The sequence below is a fragment of the Sinocyclocheilus anshuiensis genome, unplaced genomic scaffold (assembly GCF_001515605.1).
Source record: "Sinocyclocheilus anshuiensis isolate Anshui unplaced genomic scaffold, SAMN03320099.WGS_v1.1 scaffold2166, whole genome shotgun sequence".
In the NCBI taxonomy this organism is placed as follows: Eukaryota; Metazoa; Chordata; class Actinopteri; order Cypriniformes; family Cyprinidae; genus Sinocyclocheilus; species Sinocyclocheilus anshuiensis.
This window is the reverse complement of record NW_015557079.1, coordinates 1,490,319-1,510,720: the sequence shown is the minus strand read 5'-3', so window position 1 is coordinate 1,510,720 and position 20,402 is coordinate 1,490,319. Positions and strand designations below refer to the sequence as shown.

At 38.6% G+C, this 20,402-nt stretch overlaps 1 protein-coding gene and 1 long non-coding RNA gene across 3 annotated transcripts in view; one reads left to right on the top strand and one right to left on the bottom strand.

Annotated features, from left to right (window-relative positions):
- Positions 1-17,895, top strand: part of LOC107676877 (E3 ubiquitin-protein ligase NEURL1-like) — a 70,607-nt gene extending 52,712 nt beyond the window's left edge. For both annotated transcript variants that reach the window (XM_016471602.1, XM_016471603.1), the window contains exons 4-6: positions 10,176-10,871; positions 15,538-15,687; positions 15,771-17,895. In XM_016471602.1, the coding sequence (XP_016327088.1) occupies positions 10,176-10,871; positions 15,538-15,687; positions 15,771-16,012 (1,088 nt within the window). In that variant the 3' untranslated portion in view covers positions 16,013-17,895. The remainder of the gene's footprint in view (positions 1-10,175; positions 10,872-15,537; positions 15,688-15,770) is intronic.
- LOC107676878 (uncharacterized) lies at positions 5,304-7,909 on the bottom strand. Its single transcript, XR_001632783.1, has 3 exons — positions 7,644-7,909; positions 5,704-5,793; positions 5,304-5,571 (listed from the first exon to the last, which is right to left on the bottom strand). It is a non-coding gene; the product is annotated as an uncharacterized LOC107676878 (long non-coding RNA).
- Positions 17,896-20,402: the final 2,507 nt, after the last annotated feature.

The window sequence follows — 20,402 nt, the reverse complement described above, 5'->3', positions numbered from 1 at the left end:
TCACCTTTAAAGTTGTCCAAATGAAGTTCTTAGCAATGCATATTACTAATCAAAAATTATGTTTTAATATATTTACATGGAGCATGGAGCATGATCTTTACTTAATATCCTAATGATTTTTGGCATAAAAGAAAAATCAATAACCATACAATGACAGTGTTACATATTTTGCTGACTTGTGCACTTACATTATCCCAAATGTTTGGAAGAATGTTTAAATCCAGAAAAATAAGCAATTTTAACTAGTGACACGGAGCTTGTCCATAGTGTCATTGTGTCGCCTGCCAGTGACGTCATAACTCCTCGATTTCCGGTTTTGTTTTGTAGAAAACATGAAAACACCAAAGACACTTTAATATGTTATGCGTTTTATTACGACCACACAGAGTAGCATTATAACAGAACTTTCAAATGTATCTAGTATGATAAAACTGCGATGCTTTAACCCACATACACACGACCAGAAGGAGTGGAAGTGAACGCGGTTATTTTTAAAACTGCAGCTTTTTCTACGCGGTTTGGCTGTTCGTCCACACACAAACGCAGCACCAGGTTACTGAAACCGAACATTTTTGAAACCTCCTGCCAAGTCAGTTTATAAAAATACCCATGTACGTGTGGACATGGCCTCAGTCACGGCGTCATCAAGCTACGCCTTTGTTTCTTTGTTTGTTTTGAATACGTGCCCTCTAGCGGCAAAAACAAAAATAAGACTGGTTTTGTGGTCCAGGGTCACATTTAATTCAGTGTGTTACGTGCCATTTCTCTGTATTTTTTTAAGTTACTAGCAATTTTTGAGGAAATTGTTCTTCTTTCTTAGTTTGAGTGAATTTGCCTATAATTTGTAAGGGTATTAATTACTAGCCTATTTAGAAATTCAGACCAGCTTTGTTAATGTATTTTTTCTATGGTCAAAAAGTATATTTTTTCATATATATATTTCTATCCCATATCCAAGCATCTCAACCAACCCAACACAATAACATAAACTCAACCAATGGTGTGCATTTGGGGGTGTGATTATTTGTGAAACCAACCAATGGCAGGGGGTTCAGGGAAACATGTTTAAAAACTTTATTTTTGCACTTTCATTTTGTGACACTAGTAGTACAGAAATTACACATTTCACCTTTAACAGAAGGCTTTTGCAGTCATTTTAAAATAAGCAGTGACACTGACATACTGTCTCCTGGCTTCTGAATGGTGTTAAAATTCTCTCCATCACTAATAAAACTCTGACAGGGAAAAATATAGCCATGAGCAGTAAATCTGCCTCCTGCACATAAATACTCATTCCTTCCTTAGAGGCAACACTCACTCACTGTGATCTCCAGTCTGTCCAATTTCCCTTTCTCCTGTAATATCCGCTCCTCAACACACTTTATCACTCCTGCAGCTAGAAGGTGATACCATGACGATCCTGCGGGCTTCTTTCTATATGTGATTAGAGTCTGGCTGGTCCTTGAACCTTGCTAGCGTGGTGTAGTTTTCAGGGTTCTAGAATATATTGGTGAAATTAAATCGTCCCTTGAGGCATTTGGAAATGCAGTGAAGCTGGAATGTTGTTTAATAAATAACCCAGCCCTCAGTAACCCTCTTCTGAAACACTGGCCAGGCTAAATGCAGCAAAAGCTGGTGGAGCGACTTATTGGGAAGCACCAATTAACAAATATACAGTGGGTACGGAAAGTATTCAGACCCCCTTCAATTTTTCACTCTTTGTTATAAGCGGCATATTCGCCGATACCGATATATCGGCGACAGGCTCATATCGGCCGATAATATCGGCAAAACGATATATAGGTCGGGCTCTAGTACCGGCGTTTGGTATCGGGGCATTTTATTGAGTACGAGTACAGGAGCTCAGTATCGGGCCCGATACCAGTATCGGTGCTTCCCTAATATATATATATATATATATATATATATATATATCATATAGTGGCACAATTTCCCTTCTTGTAAGTCAGAATGTGCATCCTTTTTTAGATTTAGCTGGCAAAAACAGTTATTGCTTTCATTCATTTGGCTCATCTGTGTTTATTTTGTGGATTTATTATACTATACTACATGAACCTGAAATCCTGATGGATGATGGTGGGTTAGCACAAAGTATTGTTTGGCTTAGTAGAATATTACATAGACGTGACTAACAAGACTAAAGTCAGAAGAGCCCACAGTGGACTAAATCTAGTACTGAGTATATACAATGAAGATTTTACAGACGACATACTTACTGTGTGTCAGCCATCTTTATCTTATGACTCAAACAGATAGACTTAATGGCTCGTGTTGGGGGTGTCATGGTACAGTTCATGCCTTTAACTTTGAGGCTTTGTGCTTCCAGTGTCCAAGCAATCTTGTGAAAGAAACCCCTCTCTTTATGCACATCCAGAGCAGCTCCTAATGGGATTTCAAATAGCTTGTCAAACATCTGGACTTTGTAGCAAGAGCATAGTGTCTGGTTTCTCTAGCATTACATAGGCTAAACTGGACCCTTGTGGTGCTAAATGCAATTTAGCTACAATAATAGTTAACTACAGTCTTAATGGAATTCTATGAATGGAGTTCTATAGACCTCTCTTAATGGAATTATGTTTAAGTTTACAAATAGGTCTGTATACATTATGTTCATAAGTTTTGATTTAATATTGTTTTTCATTTCATCTTCAGGGGTAGAAAATAGATAAGCAGGGCTTTCTCCTGTTTTGAATGAAAGCAACATACATGGACCACTTCTATAATATTTGTTAAGAAATATGCCGATTATACAGATTTTCTTGATTTAGTTGACTGACGTGCAAGTTTGACTTGGCTGCGGTGGGCCATTCCAGGCTAATAAACCTAATTGAAAGACCCCTGCTGAAAGCATCATCCTCCAAAAATAATATCTTAAATATGGACTATTTAACCAATTCAGCCAGAAAGAGTGAATTAGTGAGACTGATGGGATGTTTCTGTGCTAGCTCACATAATGGGTATTAACAGAAGTAATTGTAATTTGTTTGGCTGGCCAACTGCTTTGGGGTGGAACAAATTAAAGAAATTAGAACAAAAGATGTTGTACCATTTGGCTATTTGACAGTATTTCATGTTTTAAGTACAAAGAGGGAAAACAATTGAGGAGAAATGCTTGTCAAGAGGTCAGATTCTATTTTTAAGAGCTCGGACCATCACAGGAAGTTCTGGGAAGAGTGCTCAAGGTGGCGGGAAAATGTAGCGTGACCCATTCCAAAACAGAACACCTTCCTTTTCCTGCTGTTAAGTGTCCTTGTATCCCTTCTCCAAACTTAGAACTCCCCTTTTCCTTCATTTTGCTCATGCCAAGGCCTCGGGACATCCAAACATGGACAGTGCTGCTGAGATAAGGTGTGGCTGTCTTATATATAGGCAGAGCTCTTCAGGGCCTCTTTGAGGGAGTTATGGGCAAACATCAGTTTATAGACTGCTAGATAAACATCCACATATTTAGGACTACACAGACCTTCTCATGTTTCCTAGGTCAGAGTCACAGTGCAAAATTTCAGTATGTCTCCAATCTGCTAGGTTAAATTAAATGGGTGGTACAAATGAAAAAGCCTCGGACTGTGAATGTTGTTAGGGAAAATAAGTAACTGCAGCAACATGGAAGATAATAGCATAATGGGTTTATAATCCACAGCCTAGCCTTTTTGTGGCTTGAAGTGGTTAGTGTGATTTCCAAGATCCAAGAAAACGGGATCAAATATTATCAAGTATTTCTTCAGAATTAGCTTCACCAATGAATTGTTCACAATAAGACCAAGAACGTGTATTATAAAAGTAAAATGGGTCAATTTGTATTCCGTGTTGACTTCATCCTTGACATGAGGCGAGGAAACCATAGTTGGCCTGACTAAAATTTGGATATGATCCACACAGAGGGTCTTTTGTGGCTTTCTAAGTGTACTTGGCTGTGTCCGTGTGTGTTTCAGAGAGAGAAAGTGAGAAATTACCTCAGGGAAGGAGGTTTGTTACCCAGAGATCATTTGTCAATGGGTCCACGTGTTGCCTGTGTGGCCATTATTCCAAACAAAGAGACCCAACAGCCAAGCATGGCATAGAGCCATCAGGCTGCACTGAAACCTCTCCTGCCTCCCCCTACTGTTTCCCTCAAACACACACTTACATGTACCATATGCATCAGCATCACACTGCCCTGCAGGCCCCACACTCTCTTCCCAGTTTTTTGTTCACTTGAACGTCTAACAAACTGGGATACAATCTTGAGCTTTGTAAGACAGAACTAAAACTTTCCTTTCATTAAAATGGGAAAATGATATGAGACATAGTTACTTGTATAGTAGTAGATAAAACAGCAAAAAGGGGAAATGAAAAATCAATAAGAACAACCTTGTACAGTGCCTCAAAGTAAAACAAAAGCAAAGAACGTGCACTTCCATTTTTGGGCATTTCATTCCCATCCAGGCTCTTTCTGACTGAACCAAGAGCCGCTTTTGTTTATCAGAAACCTCATCTGCTTATTTTCCACTGCCTTTTGTGTTTAGCCCAACAGGTGCTGGAGTCTGGTGCTAAATAAAAGAAATTAAAAAAAGGACAATGAAAATGGGTGTTTGCTTTTGGTCAGTGCAGCTGCGTCCCATCACTAAAGTGAGGCATTAATGCGCAAGCCTGGATTCATGTCTTCTTTTTTATAGAGATTTATACTTTCAGAGAGATTAGAATCTGGTCTCAGCCAGTCATATTGCAGAATAGCTGGGACTTGTGGGAAAGCTGCCAATAAGACAAAGGAAATGTGAGGATTGGCAGCGACGCAGGTGCAGGGTAATTAGAGGGGCAGCAGCTGCCACCGGTCAGACATCTTGGCACGAACGCTCTCTTGTCTTTGCCCCTCCCTTGGTTTTCCCCATCTCCTTTCCTTTAAGCTTTCCACTCCAAGCGTGCAGTTAATGTCCGTGCTCTCTCCCAGCGAGTCCATTGAGTAATTAGCACTCACTTGTTCACCAGAATGGAGAATATCAAACAGAAACTCTAAGCAAACCTTCAGGCGTTCTAACGCCTTTTTTTGAAGAGTCTGTTGACGAATGGTCAAAGCAGACAGATTTAAGTCAGCTTTATCAGACTAACATAAATCGAAAAAAAATCTATACTAAAACATTTTCATGACTCCAAAACCATTTTAATAGCCACAATTTAAAAGACTAATCTAAACAGACAAATTGAAAATAAAACAGAAATAAAACTAAAAACTATAAAAACCCTGTATGAATGTCATCTTTGATGACATTTAAGAGAACTGAAAATCATGAGAACTGAAAAGGGTTTGACTTTATTTATTCATCCTGACAATATTCAAACAACTACTGTAAGCTATTGTATGAGCGGAACAATTCAAGTCACATATTTTAGTAAATATGAGTATCCATCCCAAACAATGACTGTGCAAATGTAGACGTTGTCACTGTAGAACTGATTACATCAATGTATTTCTGTCTGAAAGTATCTATTTTGCACATCTGAAGTGTTATTTCCACGGTTATCAGACAGAATCCAGATCCCACTATAGTATGATCCCATTAAGATTGAGAATGGCTATGGAAAAAAAGAAGATATGAACATGATGAGACAGGGATGAGATAACATAACAGAGAGAGACAGTGATGGACAACATAGGAATAGATAGATAAAATTTATCCAAAAGCATCCAGTAAATGTTTTGCTTACATTTTTCTATCTCATGCCTTGTCAACCATTCGTTTCCCAGTCCACTTCCTTTTTTCTGTTATGTGATTTATCCAGAGAGAAGCATCATGTCTGTTGAAAAAACGAGATTTAGGCTTGCGTCAGTGCGTCCAGGTCTAGGGCAGTGTGGGACACTGAAGCCTGGATTAATCCTATTTACAGCATGGCATTACTCTAATTAGCCTGATCTAAGAGACACTCCAGCCAGACGTCCTGTGGTGATGTCATTACCTGCTTCTCTGCCCAATCCAACTGGGTGGGTTCAGCTGTGTGTCCATTTTAACTGTCAGTTCATCCAAAACGAAAAATTCTGTCATCATTTACCCACCCTCATGTTGATCCCAAACACTATGAAAGATGTTTTGATGAATGTCCATGCTGGTCCTGGATCTCAACAGTTCACATTTTGGATGTCTCTCTAATCTGACGCAACAATTTCCGATCTTTAAGTCATTACAAACGAGCTGATCAGTCGAATCGGGTGTGTTTTATTAAGGAGACATACAAAATGTGCAGAGTTGGGGGTACTCCAGGACCAGGATTGGGAACCACTTTGAAGCTGCCCATTAATAATGGATAAACAATGGATAAGCTGGGCGTGGAGTGAAAAAAAAAGGCACCTTAAAAGCCTTTCATCAGTCATCAACACCAATACCTTTTTGTGGCAAGTTTGAATATGTGCGATTAACAATACAATTGGAAAGCTGTGGCTGAAGGCAAGGAACTTGACAGCACCTGATCATATACTTTTGTTAAATGATAAAAAGCAGTGTGAACATTCTTCAAAACGCATCTCTTTGGAAGAAAGGAAGTTGGTTTGGATCGACATAAAGAAAAGTAAAGAGGCCACCAGAAAGATATTGGTTTTTAAATTTGCAACTAGAATTTTTGGGTGGAATATGATGCTGCTCCTATTATGTCTTCATTATCTCCTGTGACTTTTTTTTTCTTCTTGCCCATAAATGACTGTAACAAGTTTAAATTTATCTCCATCTCGCCTTTAATAATTTTGTAGTTGTCTTAGAGTTAGTGCCCTTGGGCCATCCCCACGCTCTCCTTAGGAGTGTTTAATATTTTTGCTAATTAGCACAGACTACCACACAAGACACTTTGAAGCTCTTAGAAAATGTTTTTAAAGGAAAATTAAGTCCTTATGTTGGGACATTGATTTGCAGTTCAGAGCACCTTATGCAGCAGGCAGGGTTTTTGTATGCAAATCAAAGACTATGTACTTAGATTCATTTATCTCAGCTAGATCTGAAAGTCATGAGAGCCGATGATGGGATTCAGAGTGCTGACAAATGGAAGATGTATATATCCAAATATCCAAACTAGACATTGCGATCACACGTAGGAGGAGCAGAAAATGGAGAGGCAACACTTTAAAAAAATAACCTTTGTATTAACATTAATGTAAGAGATAATATGAAAGGACGATGTACATTACTTTTAGAGTATATATTTATATATTCATTTCTACATATACAAATTCATTTTTAACAATTCAACATTTCATATTAGATAATTACCTCAGTTAATAAACACTGTAAAAATAGTGCACATAGTTTTAACAAAGTTAACATAATTGCAAAGCTTTACCAATGGAGATCTACAGTATCTTTTGTGATACATGTACATGCATTCAAGCTCAAACTTATTCAAGACCTCACACAAATAGGGTTAAGTTTTAGCAGCATTACTTACATGTCCAAAATATTGTATTTCACTTAACCTTTTTTTATTTGTACTTGCTGTACTATGCAAGTTTTTCAATGCTTTAGTGATAAGTGTAATCCTAATTCTAATCCTTTGTTGACTCTTATTCTGAAGGATAGAAAGAAAAACGGTTGTGTCACAGATATTACTTCATTCTGTTTGCACAGTAGCTTTGCGTATTATTAGGGAATAAGTCATTTGCTGACCTGTTCGCCTTGTATTTTAAGGATTAATCTCTAAGCATAACATGTTGTGTCCTTCATCCTGATTGAAATGAGTTACGTCCTTCTAGAACTAATTATAGAGGGTTGGAGAACTGCTTTTTCTCTTTCGCTGTCGTTTGCTGAGCCACTCACACATACTGTAATGGGTCTAAGAGGGTTTATCTGAGACGAGAGCTAATCAACAGTCTCTGCGGGTCATTGTCAATATATAGAGACAGACACAGGAAGAGAAAGAGAGGCAGAAGGAGAGAGAGGCCCTCTGGAGGTAAAGCCTCTCTCTTTCCTTTTATCTCCATCTATCACACTTCTTGACCTCCACCTTCTTTTTTATCTTCTGGTCATTTCCTTCTATGTGTAACAGTAACTGTGTGTATCTCTTCTCTCTCTTTCAAACCAACACTGATGTGAGTATGCTAATGCAAAGCAACTTACAGAGTCATTTATTGACAATAAACTTTGTAAACAAATATTGCACAGGGTCGATATCAAAATATTTAAATATCCATCCATCCATTCTCCAAACCTCTTATCTTCTGTAGGGTCACAGGAGGGCTGGAGCTTATATATTTAAATATGTGAAATATTTTTTATGGTTAGAAAACTTTCCCTATACATGTGGATATTAAAAATGAATATTTAGAGGAAATATTGCTCTTTAATAATGTATATATATATATATATATATATATTTCTGATGCAGATGTTTAAGCTAAGCATGCAAAATCCATTTTACTGAGTAGGTTAAATAATGTTCTCCCTCTCTTTAAAGGGGTCCTATTATGCTCTTTTACAAAGTCTTGATTTTGTTTTGGGGGTGTACTAGAACATGCTCTCATGCTTGGTGATTCGAAAAACGCATTATTTTTCACATAATTTACATTATTAAAATACCTTTCTCCCCAGCCTGGCACAAACGGCTCGATTAGTTCCGGCTTTGATGAAGGTCCGCCTTCCGAAAAACAAAATGTGTTGTGATTGGTTAGCTGTCCCAGTGCGTTGTGATTGGCGAACAGCTTAGATGGTGTTTCAGTACTGCCACGCCCCTTGCTCCGTCTTTCAACAAAAGCTTTTGGCGAATCCGGCACTGTACTGTGTCATGTTGTGGAAGCTGTCCTCAGTAAAATGCGAAGCACACAATAGCAAATTGGGGTTATAATGCTTTAAAAAATAACTAAAATTAAAAAAGTGAAAAAGCATAATAGGACCCCTTTAAAAAATATCAACGGTGTGGCTCTTAGGAGGAACGGCTAATTTTAACAAGCTAATTAGCACCGGCAGGATACTTTTAGTGCTAATATTTTTGTCTGGGGTCTGACTGTCTTCGAATGCACAGATGAGGTCTAAATACAGGGCACACTCCAGTGGGGCTATCAGTTACAAAAGGAGGAATGACAGTCTTCAGCTTGTTTGAGTGCTAAGCTATTATAAACTAAGCTAGCCTACCTCTAAACTACTGTAATATGCTATTTTAGGCTACTAGGAGAGGGGAAATTAAATTTGGCGTACGCAAAACACTTCGCTAGCGCAGCATTTCATTCATATTTTGCACTATTTTTGGCAGACGGGCGAGGAGCAGTGGGTATGTTGTGCTTATAGTACTATGCTAGCCTACTATTACATTACTATAAAGTTCTATTCATGGCAGCCAATGAGTAACTGGTATAAATGGTAAAGAATGTAAAGAGACACTCCCTGGCAGCCGTTTTGGAAATAACTTAGCTCTTATGTAAAATAGTAATGCGTTACATGTATGCTAGCTGTCTTGAACTCACTTTATTGTTTGCGTATTGTACTGATCCAGAGATGTGAACAGTAACTAGGACTCGAGTTAGATTTCTGAATTTGTTTTTTATGTTTGTTGAATGAATAGCCATGTACGTTTTTGGTAGTTGTCAAAAAAGACTTGTGACATAGACATCTCTATGCTTCTGGAAAAAAAAAGAGCATAAAAAAGAGCAAACCATCATAAAGTGGTCTAGCTTTTCTCACAGCCTGGTCAAGCTAATGTTTAGCTGGTCTCCTAGGTTTGCCAGTTTAGAAATGCACCAACAACCAACAACAACAACAGCAAAAAAAAATAAAAACATATGCTGGTTAGGTATGTTTTGAAGGATGGCAGCTGGTTTGAGCTGGTCCTTAGTTGGTCATGAGCTGGTTTAAGCTGGTCCTGAGCAGGAGCTAGCTGCTTAAGACCAGCACATGACCAGCTTAAACCAGCTAAAACTAGCTGCCATGCTTCAAAACATATCTAACCAGCATATGCTGGTTTATTCAACAGGGAACCCTCTAAAACAGTTGAGCCAGGGCCCACTAGGGGGCCTCTGCAGACTTTTTCTTTTTCTTTTTTTCCAGTATTGCATAATTAGTGGTAGACATTTAAATCTGTAGGGCTGATTAACCATCCAATAGTTGTCGATTATCTAAGATCAACCATTGAATAAAATCATACTGTGTAATACAAAATGCTAATCTGACAACTGATAGCTAACTGCATATCCCACCTCTGTCCCACAGACAGTGAAGTCGTCCCTCCAGACCTTCTCCGCCCACGATCCTTCACCACAGTACGTGGATCCACCTCGTTACGACGTGAAGCAGACACCTCCCGCCTGTCCGTCAGTCTTTGTGATCTTAACCTGCAACAAGATGATGCCAGACTTCGGCTCCCTCCTGCCCCCGTCGCCTGTCCCATTCCTCAAAATTCCATGAACTCCCAGCAGTCGTCACTGCTTCCTCACACCTTGGAATGTGACCTACGTTTCCACCAGCTCCGAGGTGCCCACATCAAAACCCTTAACGAACAGACCGTGGCCCGATCCGAACACAACCGTGAAGAACGCACGCTGGTCTTCACAGATCGCCCACTGCGAATTGGCGAAACTATCTTCATCAAAGTCATTAAGTCCAGCCCTACTCGATCTGGGTCTCTCTCATATGGTGTGACGTCATGTGACCCAGCAGTGCTTCGCCCTAGCGACCTCCCTTACAATCCTGAGGCACTGGTGGACCGTAAGGAATTCTGGGCGGTGTGCAGGGTGCCTACTGCTTTGCAGAGTGGCGATATCCTGGGTTTCCTGGTCACACAGGAAGGGGAAGTCATTCTGAGTCATAATGGCAACAATGTGGGTATGCAGGTGTGTGTGGACAACTCACGACCACTCTGGATGTTCTTTGGACTGCATGGTGCTGTCACGCAGCTAAGGATTCTAGGTAAGCATGCCAACTCTATAGTTATGCATTACATTATCTAGGTGTGTTAGTCCGACTTTAAAAAAAAAAAAACACTTTGGGTGTTTTTACACTAGCAGTTTAGTTCAAAATAGGGAACGGTACACATTAAAAACTGATCATCTGAAAGCTGTCATGAAGGCCCAGTAGTGCAATAGGGTACCGAACTAGAAACCCCCTGTAGGAATTCGGTTGCACTAGAACTGTGGTGCATTCAACTTGTTCAAGTGTGGAACGTGGGTAAATAAAGGAGGAATGTGTCAGTCATTTACATGTGCCACACTTCCTGCTGCCAGAGGGTGGCGTTATGAGTATACAGTAACTGATTATTGGCCTTTAGATGTGTTCAGGCCAGGACTGACTTTGGGGCAGATTGAACATTGCGTCTTTGAGTTACAACTAGTGTTGTCAAAAGTATAGACTTCGGTACCAGTTGGTACAAAAATTTTAAAAACCTCCATTTCCCGCTAACATTTGAGCACTGTTGAGCGAATTCTTGAACACCGCTGATTGGCCATTGTATTCACGCACTCAACAGATATAACTGTAATTGGCTACTATGATCATCACTTCACGCTCTTCACCGAGCGCTCACACAGAAGCACACGGGAGCGTTTGAAATCCACGTCTATCAGCGGATCCCTAATATATCTGCACATAGACGGATCCGCTGACAGACACCTGCTTTCAAACACTCCCGTGTGCTTTTGTGTGAGTGCTCGGTGAAAAGCGGGAAACGATGATCATTGTAGCCAATTACAGTCATATCTGTTGACACATTGGCCAATCAGTGGTGTTTAGGAATCTGCTCAACAGCACTCAAATATTAAAAGAAAATGGACATTTTTAAAATTTCAGTACCGGCTGACAACACTAGTTACAACAACTTCTGGTTTTATGGCATTAGTAGCATGCTTTATCTCTTAGCTAAGTGTTTCTAGCATGGTTTAGCATGTTTATAGCATGTTTGGGACTTGATGGCATATTTTAATATGTTGCAGGGAGTGCATTACAGTGTAAAACATGCCATTTCCTGTTGCCAGCAGGTGGCGCTATTACTGTAACTGAATATTGGCATGTGCATGTCGTCTGGCCAGGACTCTTATGAAACCTGTAAAGTTTAGGGCCGATTGAACATTGTATTCCTGAGTTGCAAGTGCAACAGCTTCTTCATTCTGAAACCCAGATGTAAATTTTCGCCACTTTCGATACATGTGCAAAGTTTAATGAGTGTTGTTGTTTAGGCTCTCAAAAATGCATTTATTTCAGAGGAGGAGAAGAAGAAGATATAACCCCTAAGATATACAAAGTATGTAAAGAACATTACAAACCTGTGCTGTTGCTATTGTTTGTATCAACAGATTCATTTAAAAACTTTGTTCATTTGATTTTAATCACTTGAATTTTGTTGATACCACAAATACAGGCACACTCCAGTAAACTTTCAAAACACCAGACAGTGCTCCAGGTCTCACCCACGCACCTGCGACTGACCCAATAAAGTTTGAACTCAACAAAGTATGTGCACACAAAAACATACACAGCTAAAAACAGGAAGTATAACAGGAGTTTGTGTGGGTGGTCTCTGACCTCTGTTAGCTGTGTATGCACTATCCAAGATGTCGGTGTCACTGGAAGCACATTCCCCTCCCTCCACCAATGCCACTCACCCCATCTCATTAGCATGCGGTGAAGGAAAGGAAATGAGAAAGTGAAGAGGAGAGTGGGCGATTCACACTTCATTTGAGAACATTCATTTGAGAACATTTCTCTCGTTTACATCTCTTCTCTCTATTTCTTATTCCTATTTCCCCTCTTAGCATAATGTTTTTGTTCTTTCAAGATTCAAGGTTCAAAATGTCATTGTAATAACAATTTACTTGTTAGAAAATGGTCTCATTGTGCTCATTCAACAGTAACGGGAGAGGGAATATACAATGAAGACATGAAAAATGAGGAAACCTGAAAGAAATACCAGAGCTTGCAAGACTGCAAAAGAATGAAGTTTTATGTAAGCTTAGGCTTTAGGTTTTGGTTCTTGGTAAATGATGATAAGTAATATAACAATATTAATCAATATATTATTACTAATCTGTAAGTAGATTATTGTCTTGATTCGCAAAATAACTTGTGAAGAAAAGAGACAGCATAATGATACTAAAGATGTAAAAGTTGTAACTGTGTTGCCATAGACAGTGGTTGATCAGGAGAATCCATGATTGATGCCATGATTGATCAGGAGAATCAAGTATTCCAGAGAGCTGTGCAATAAAGATAGCCACCAGAAAGACTAATCACAATTCAGAATGGAAATAAATCCAAGTAAGAAGACTGAATCGCAATTCAGTATGTAAATATTGACTGTTGGTATGCATACAGTGACTGTCGGTTAGATTTTATTGCCCTGCAACCACTTTAATTAAATCTAGTTGTAATAAATTAAATGCACAAACACATGCATGTAATAGACACAATACAAACACTTCCTTCTTGACTCTCTCCATTCCCAGTTTATCGGCAGTTTGTTGCAGGTATCTGCTAGCTACAGTAATTGATTACTGAACTCATGTTTTTTCCCCATGACGTCAGTAAGAGCTAACAGTGATGGTAACAGAGACTATACATATGAAATATACTTGTTCTGAAATCAGTGTCGATGTTCACCTGTTCAAATAGTGTGAATATTTGAAACTGAATAAGTGTGACATTTACTTACTGTAAGTACTATTCAATTTTATGTACCAAATCGCTTACACACTGAATGCAGTTCACTGCCCCTAGTAGCCAGCCACCAGTAATTTCAATTCGATACCCCAATGTTGGACATATGTGAAGACATGCAGCTCACACCTTTACTTAAGAATTATTTGACAGATGCACAATGTGACTGTTTATACCATGCAAGCTGGTGTAGTCAGTACCCCTTTGATATTCAAAATACAGAAAAGCCTTTCTGCCATGTTTGCACATAGTGCTCATTTTACGCATGACAAAAGGCTTTACGGAGGCCTGACTTTCTCTAATAGGTTTTTTTTAAGTCTCTCCCTCTATGGGTGGAGGTTAGAGAGACTCAGCTGTTCATGTGTCCCTGTTAATCTAGTAGAGATGCTCTTGAAGAGGCCTGGCCCTTGTGATCCAGGGCCAGTTGCTGAGGCCTAGAGAAGGGGATTTATGATATGTCTATGTGTGGAATGACAAGAAGGTGGAATGGCATGTCAGACTCACAAAGGATCACGCTCAGGGGACCCCACCCCGTATAAAACCCCTCACCCTGTCTCCATCTTAATAAAGGATCACGCTGTAGGACTAACATACTGTATGCAAACATGTGAGCAAAGTACACACACATGTAAATCAAACCACTGAGGGACCTAAAACAAGACCTTGGGGAATCCCACTGACTCCCATCTAATATTGTCATAGACCTCATCTAGAGTAAATGCACTCTACACACACATATCCTAACCTCAAGAGGATTATGTATTCATGGGTTTTAGTTCAGGTTAGTTTCAGTTCAGCCAATTCTCCCTCCCATTTACGCACTCGTATATCAGAAGATCCAGTAAACTAGAAATGAGGTCAGTTCAATTTAATTCAGTCTCAGCTCTACAGACTACATTAAAAGGCCCAGAAATCTTACCGTGGCCCTTATTAAGGGTGGAAATTTTTAGGAAATTGATGAGTCCAGTTCCGATTCAAATTCCAATTAATGACTTCCCTAATGATTCCATTAACAATTCTATTAGAACTTGAACAGACCCCACCCCTCCAATAATTAATCATATACACCATATTTAATCAAATAATAAATAATCAACATTTTTTTCCTTATATTAAAATACTATTTAGTTCAAAACTGAAAATGTATTTTTCACTACATGTTGCTATATGAGCAACCAATCAGTAGGCTGTATTTATTTGCAGTTCAGTGAATAAGTCAATAAGTGCTCCAAATGGTGATCTATCACTGAGAGAATTGCTGTTCTATTTTATTCAAGCTGTATAGATTTGGTCTGCTGTTAAAATGCTGGTTAATGCAAGGTGGCTTCCCCATTTTGTTGCCTGAGTGTCAGATCTGTTAATGAATCACAGGCCACCATGGTCTTTAAAGGTGTCAGATTCAGATTCCATCCTAAGCTCCTGCAGCCAGAACAATGTACTGAGATTAGTGAAACAAACACCCCCATAACATTCACAAATGCAGCACCTGTGCCATTATACATTATGTTCTATGTAGTTCTGCGAAGAGGGTGACACAGTTACAATAACAGCTTCAGATATAGGCTACAGCTCCTTGAATGGTCTCTTTTTAAAATGTCATTCTCAGTGTTCACTGACCATCTAATCTATATTACACAAAAAAATAAAAAAATATATTTTAAAGCAATGATTGTCTTTACACAATATCTGAAACTCAGCACAGGTCTACAGGTCAGAAGCCATGTTTAAAGTACAGGGTTGCATTGAAATGTTTGTGCCATTACAATCATAGTCAAAAGTTTGACCGTTAACCAATTACATAAAGTTATTTAACATTAATTATAATAACACGCATTTTTCTTGTGTACAGAATCCATTATTAGTAGAACTGAAAGGAACTGAATCACATTAAAAATCTTGCCTGTTTATATACTATGTGCATTTTCAGGCTCCACTTTCTTGGGTGATGCTCGTGACCCATCCAGCCCTGGCTCGCCCTCTGCCTCGTCCCTCTCGCCCTCAGGCCTGTGCGGTGGAAGCCCAGAGCCCAGTCTCAATGAACGTGGCTGTTCTGCTGCCTTCTGCAGCTCTACTGAAGGTCTGTATGTTCAGACATACTGTATTTCATAACTGCTCCAATTATAAATTAGTGAATGATAATCAAATTTTTTCCTGTCACAGGAACAACACCCAGCTCGCCCATCAGTCTCCCCAAATCTCCCACTTTCCCATCTGTCTCAGGCTCATGGCAGGATGAGTGTTCTATCTGCTATGAAAACACAGTGGACACAGTCATCTACGCCTGCGGACACATGTGTCTCTGCTACACCTGTGGCCTCCGCCTAAAAAAAATGGCCAACGCTAGCTGTCCTATCTGTAGGAGAGCTATCAAAGACATTATAAAGACCTACCGGAGCACTTAGGGGGGCCCCCTCACCCCCCAAACCCAAGTCTCATAAGGGCCATTAAGGATCTCTAATAGATCTCTGTTTCAAGAGAGGGTTGGTGCCACAGTTCAGGGACTCGCTCTGGCACTGCATGGGTCTCCTTTCCCATGGCGATGCCTTTTGAACCCTTGAACCTTCAAGGCTCAGGCATCCATTCACAAAGGTCTTTTGTATTTCATGCTCAAGTCTCTGTTGCTATGGTAACCAGTGATGTTGCTGCTTTTTAGAAGCTTCTGGCTTTTCAACTGACGTAATACAAAAATCATAGACAGTATCTCATTGAATTCAGGACATTTCAGGTGACACAGGAGATAATAATCAAGTTTGCACATCTCCCATTTCTTCTACCTTCTCCGTGAGCCATAATAGACTCTCATTCATAGCATAGCTGCATATCCTTTAAAGCTGGAATCATATTCAATAGGGGGTGTTACAGTCTATTATTTTTTCCTTCTGCTGTCCTCTCTAGTCAGACCAGCTAAGGCACTTTCACGATTGAAATTCATACAAAAACGTCTCAGAGTTTCACAATTTTTGTCTGTGCTAGGCTGAGACAGAGGCAGAAAGACAGATATAAAGGTACAGTGCTTTTCATACCTCACCATTTCATGCTAGTTGTGTAACCAACAGCTTGCCCATAGTACATGCTATAAAGTGAGTTGATCTGGAGGTCTTTGTGCATTGATGACTATTTGATCATGTGTTTCGTAATGTAATATGAAGCTTTGGTAGGTAGCAGGTGAAGTCAGCTAATGATCCGCTATAATTTTGCTTATGCGTGCGTTCAACAAGCAGGACATTGTGGTGGAATTAAAGAGATATAATTTGTTAAAACAATACACAGGCATGATTAACCAAGGAGTCATGTGGCTGATACACATATATTAAGTTATATAACAACTCATTTAAAGAACATTAATATTGGATATCTTAATTGATCCAACGGTGCTGGGAAATGTAATCGCCACAGAGAAGTGCGGTTAAATAGAGCACCTCATCTCACGACCCAAAAACATGTTGGCCTAATCAAACCTTGATTTACTGTGAACTTGTTCTCGACTGTCGATTGGAACACGCACACTCTGGGTTTTCTGCAAAAGCAATTGCAATGTTGCCATGGAGAGCAAAATCTAGGAAGAAGGAAAACAGCCTTGAGGCATTAACCAATGAAAGAGTCATTTGTGGTGAGAGGATATTTGATTTGCCCAGTTAATCCATATTTCTCCCAGCCCCCCACTGCCAACAGTTTCTGTAGGCCAAAAGTGGTGTGTATGGGGATAATAGTGAGCACAGACCACTGATGAAATAGCAAATTGATTAAAATGGAATATGTTTGGGAAACAGGCCGGCTCAGTGTTCCTGCTGGCTTTGAGAATGAAAAAAGCAGGGTCAAAAAGATGATCAATTTCTTTTTGACTCACCCCCAAAGCCAAATTCATGTTAAAAGTAGCATTTGACAGCAGACTTCTCTTTTGAAGCTTTACAACTGCATCCAAACAGCTTCTCAAGGTAATTTAAGGACAATTAAGGTATAGAATGTCTTGCTGCTGTACCATTGACCATTGAAAGGTGAACTACAGTACATCCCTTATCTCGCTGAGATTGATGTTAATCAGTGAAGAGTTAATACAGTTTTATATTGTAGAGGTAAAATGCATAGATGAATGTCACAAAACCTGTCAAGAATATGCCATATTTCACCTCAAAAATCTAAAGAAAGAAATGGGAAATTGCATTTTGATTTCAAGACAGTTAAATATTTAACATTTGCATTTACAGTATTTACAACAATTAAGCAAATATTCCCTCTTAATTTACTTTTTTTTTTTTTTTTATGTCCATTGCGGTGCGTAGTATGCACACTGAAAAATAATAATGGTATATAGCCAAAATTGTATTTATTGTTTGTATATAGAGTATGTATAGTACCTTTAATTTAAGCAGATACAATCATGACAATCTATAATGAAAATCACAAAAAAATATAAAGCAAAACATTCTTATGTGTGGGAAATATGCTTAATTGTGCATTTGTGTGACTTTTGTCATTGTCTTTATAATCTTGAAAAATCTTGATATGTGACATGACCATGCTTTCATGAGATTGGTGAGGTCAGATGTCTTATTCATCTTGATGTGACAGATAATTTGCATTCAGGTCAGCGGACAGCAGGAGCAGGTTTGATTTTTGGTTCTAGATCCACTATAAACGTCACTTCAATATCCCACACAATCCATAATCAATATTTTTTAGAAATCCAGATCACATTTGATTATTTATGGCAAATAAGCAAAAGAGAACACGACGATGTGCATTTGTGTGCGTGTGGATGTTAAAGCAGCTCAAGAGTAATATCAGTGAACTACAATGGACTGCGGGCTAATATTGTTCATAACTAGCCAGTTAGCTTGTGTAAAGCAATCGTGATGACTGGCGCTTAAATTCATGCTGCTATTAGTATTAGCCAGCTCTCCTTCAGGCAATGCTAACACCGTGTCGAGAAAATGTCCTGTCAGTCTTGACAGGATATTCTGTTAAGAGTTTTACTCTATCGTTTGAAGTGGTGATTCACTTTTGAATGTTAATTTATGTTAATTAAAAGAACCTATTAGCATAACTGTATCTGAGGTGTTGCTATAGCCCTTTGTTTTTATTATTATTTTTTTTTTCCTCTTTTTTGAATTATTGGACCGAAATTATGATTGTATAGTTTGCTTGTCAGTCCTCTGTGGTTTATATGGAAGTGTATTTCTTGAATTCTGTGCTGGTTTTCTTGTACCCAACAAGCTGTGAGCAGTACACCAATCAGGGGCTTTGCAGTAAACAATCATAACCAGCTTTTTGTTGGGAGCAAGATGAACTAAAGATTATGTACACTCCCTTTGATATCAGGTGTTTTTGATTTCATTGGCAACGTATTTCCTTCGGAGGTGTCTATTTATGGTGAAATTTTACTGAACTGAACTTGCTAAAAGTTCATACAGTTCTGAAAATCTCCTAAAGGCCCAATATTTCTGTTTAGAGCGTTCGTTTTAAAGATTTTTGAAAAACTTTACAAACCTTTAAAAACCTTTTGAAAAACAGCAAATTGACAAAGTTTTTCATCAAACAAACCTTGCACTTTTTTTTTTGTATAAATTTCCGTCACTTTAAAAGAATCAACATTCCCCCAAATGTATTTTTTTTTCTTTTCACCCCAGTTTTGTATTCTATGTCTTTTGCACAATTTAGGGTGTAATATAAGGGCAATCTTTGTGTGTCTGTCACTTCATAAAATTTGATTGTAGTTTTTGAAAAATGTTACCAGTTTTTTACATCATATTTCTGTTGATATTTGGACAAAATGAAATTAATCCTGTTTGAATAAGTGTACTAATCTTACCCCACATTTCTATCATTTAAATGATTCTAATGAAATTGCTATAGAATGGGATTATTTATTTTAAATTCTCGCTACTCCACCTTGTTTTTCTGAAGACCTTCAGAGGACATACAGTCCTTACCGATGCGCCACAGTTGGATTCACTTTTGATTGTTGTCGACCCTGTAATGTACTTTATTTATTTACCGCGTATAGAGTACGATGTGTTGAATCTGAAGTGTGTTGCAGATTCTGTGGTAAATGTTATTTACCTTATTTAGCTTTCCTGTTTTGGAATTATTTTTAAACAACGAAAACAGCCATATTCGCACACTGGCCAATAATTTTGTTTGTTTCGGGAAAAAAAAAAAGTTTTGTGAAGTAACCACAAATGGGATCAGGGATTGCATAAATTATCACCCCAACCATAAATAATTTCAATTTCAGTGTTGATAAAATCTGAATATTTTTTCAATGTTGATAAAAACAGAAGCTTTTTTATCTTATTATATACACATGTTTTAAAAAATGATTGGAATTGCTTTTCTTTATCCTAGTAATTGTTTCCAGCGTGTTTCGTTCACTCATTACCCATTGGTGAACAGTGGGACCAAACTAATATTGAATCAAAAAGGTATGATTCCTCTTTCCCAGGGTTCATTCAAGGGCTGTGTTAATTGAATCATTGATTCATAGAGTCCATGAGGTCAGTAGTGATTTAGTCACTGTCTCAGCTTATTGTGGCATTCAGTTTTTGACTCAAACCCATGTTCAGATTTGTTTTCTTCTTAAAGTCTGTGATCAGTTTATGATGCTTTGTTTTGTCTGAGTCAAAGATGACTGTCAGTAAACTTTGCAGATGCGTTTCAGCAAGTGGTGTGTCTATCATGTGCCTTCTTTGTTCAAATGTAAATATTTATGACACGATTGTGCTTCAAGTGCGTTTCATTTTACACCTCTATAACACAATACCCACAATTCAACTGCACCTCCTATGAAGAATC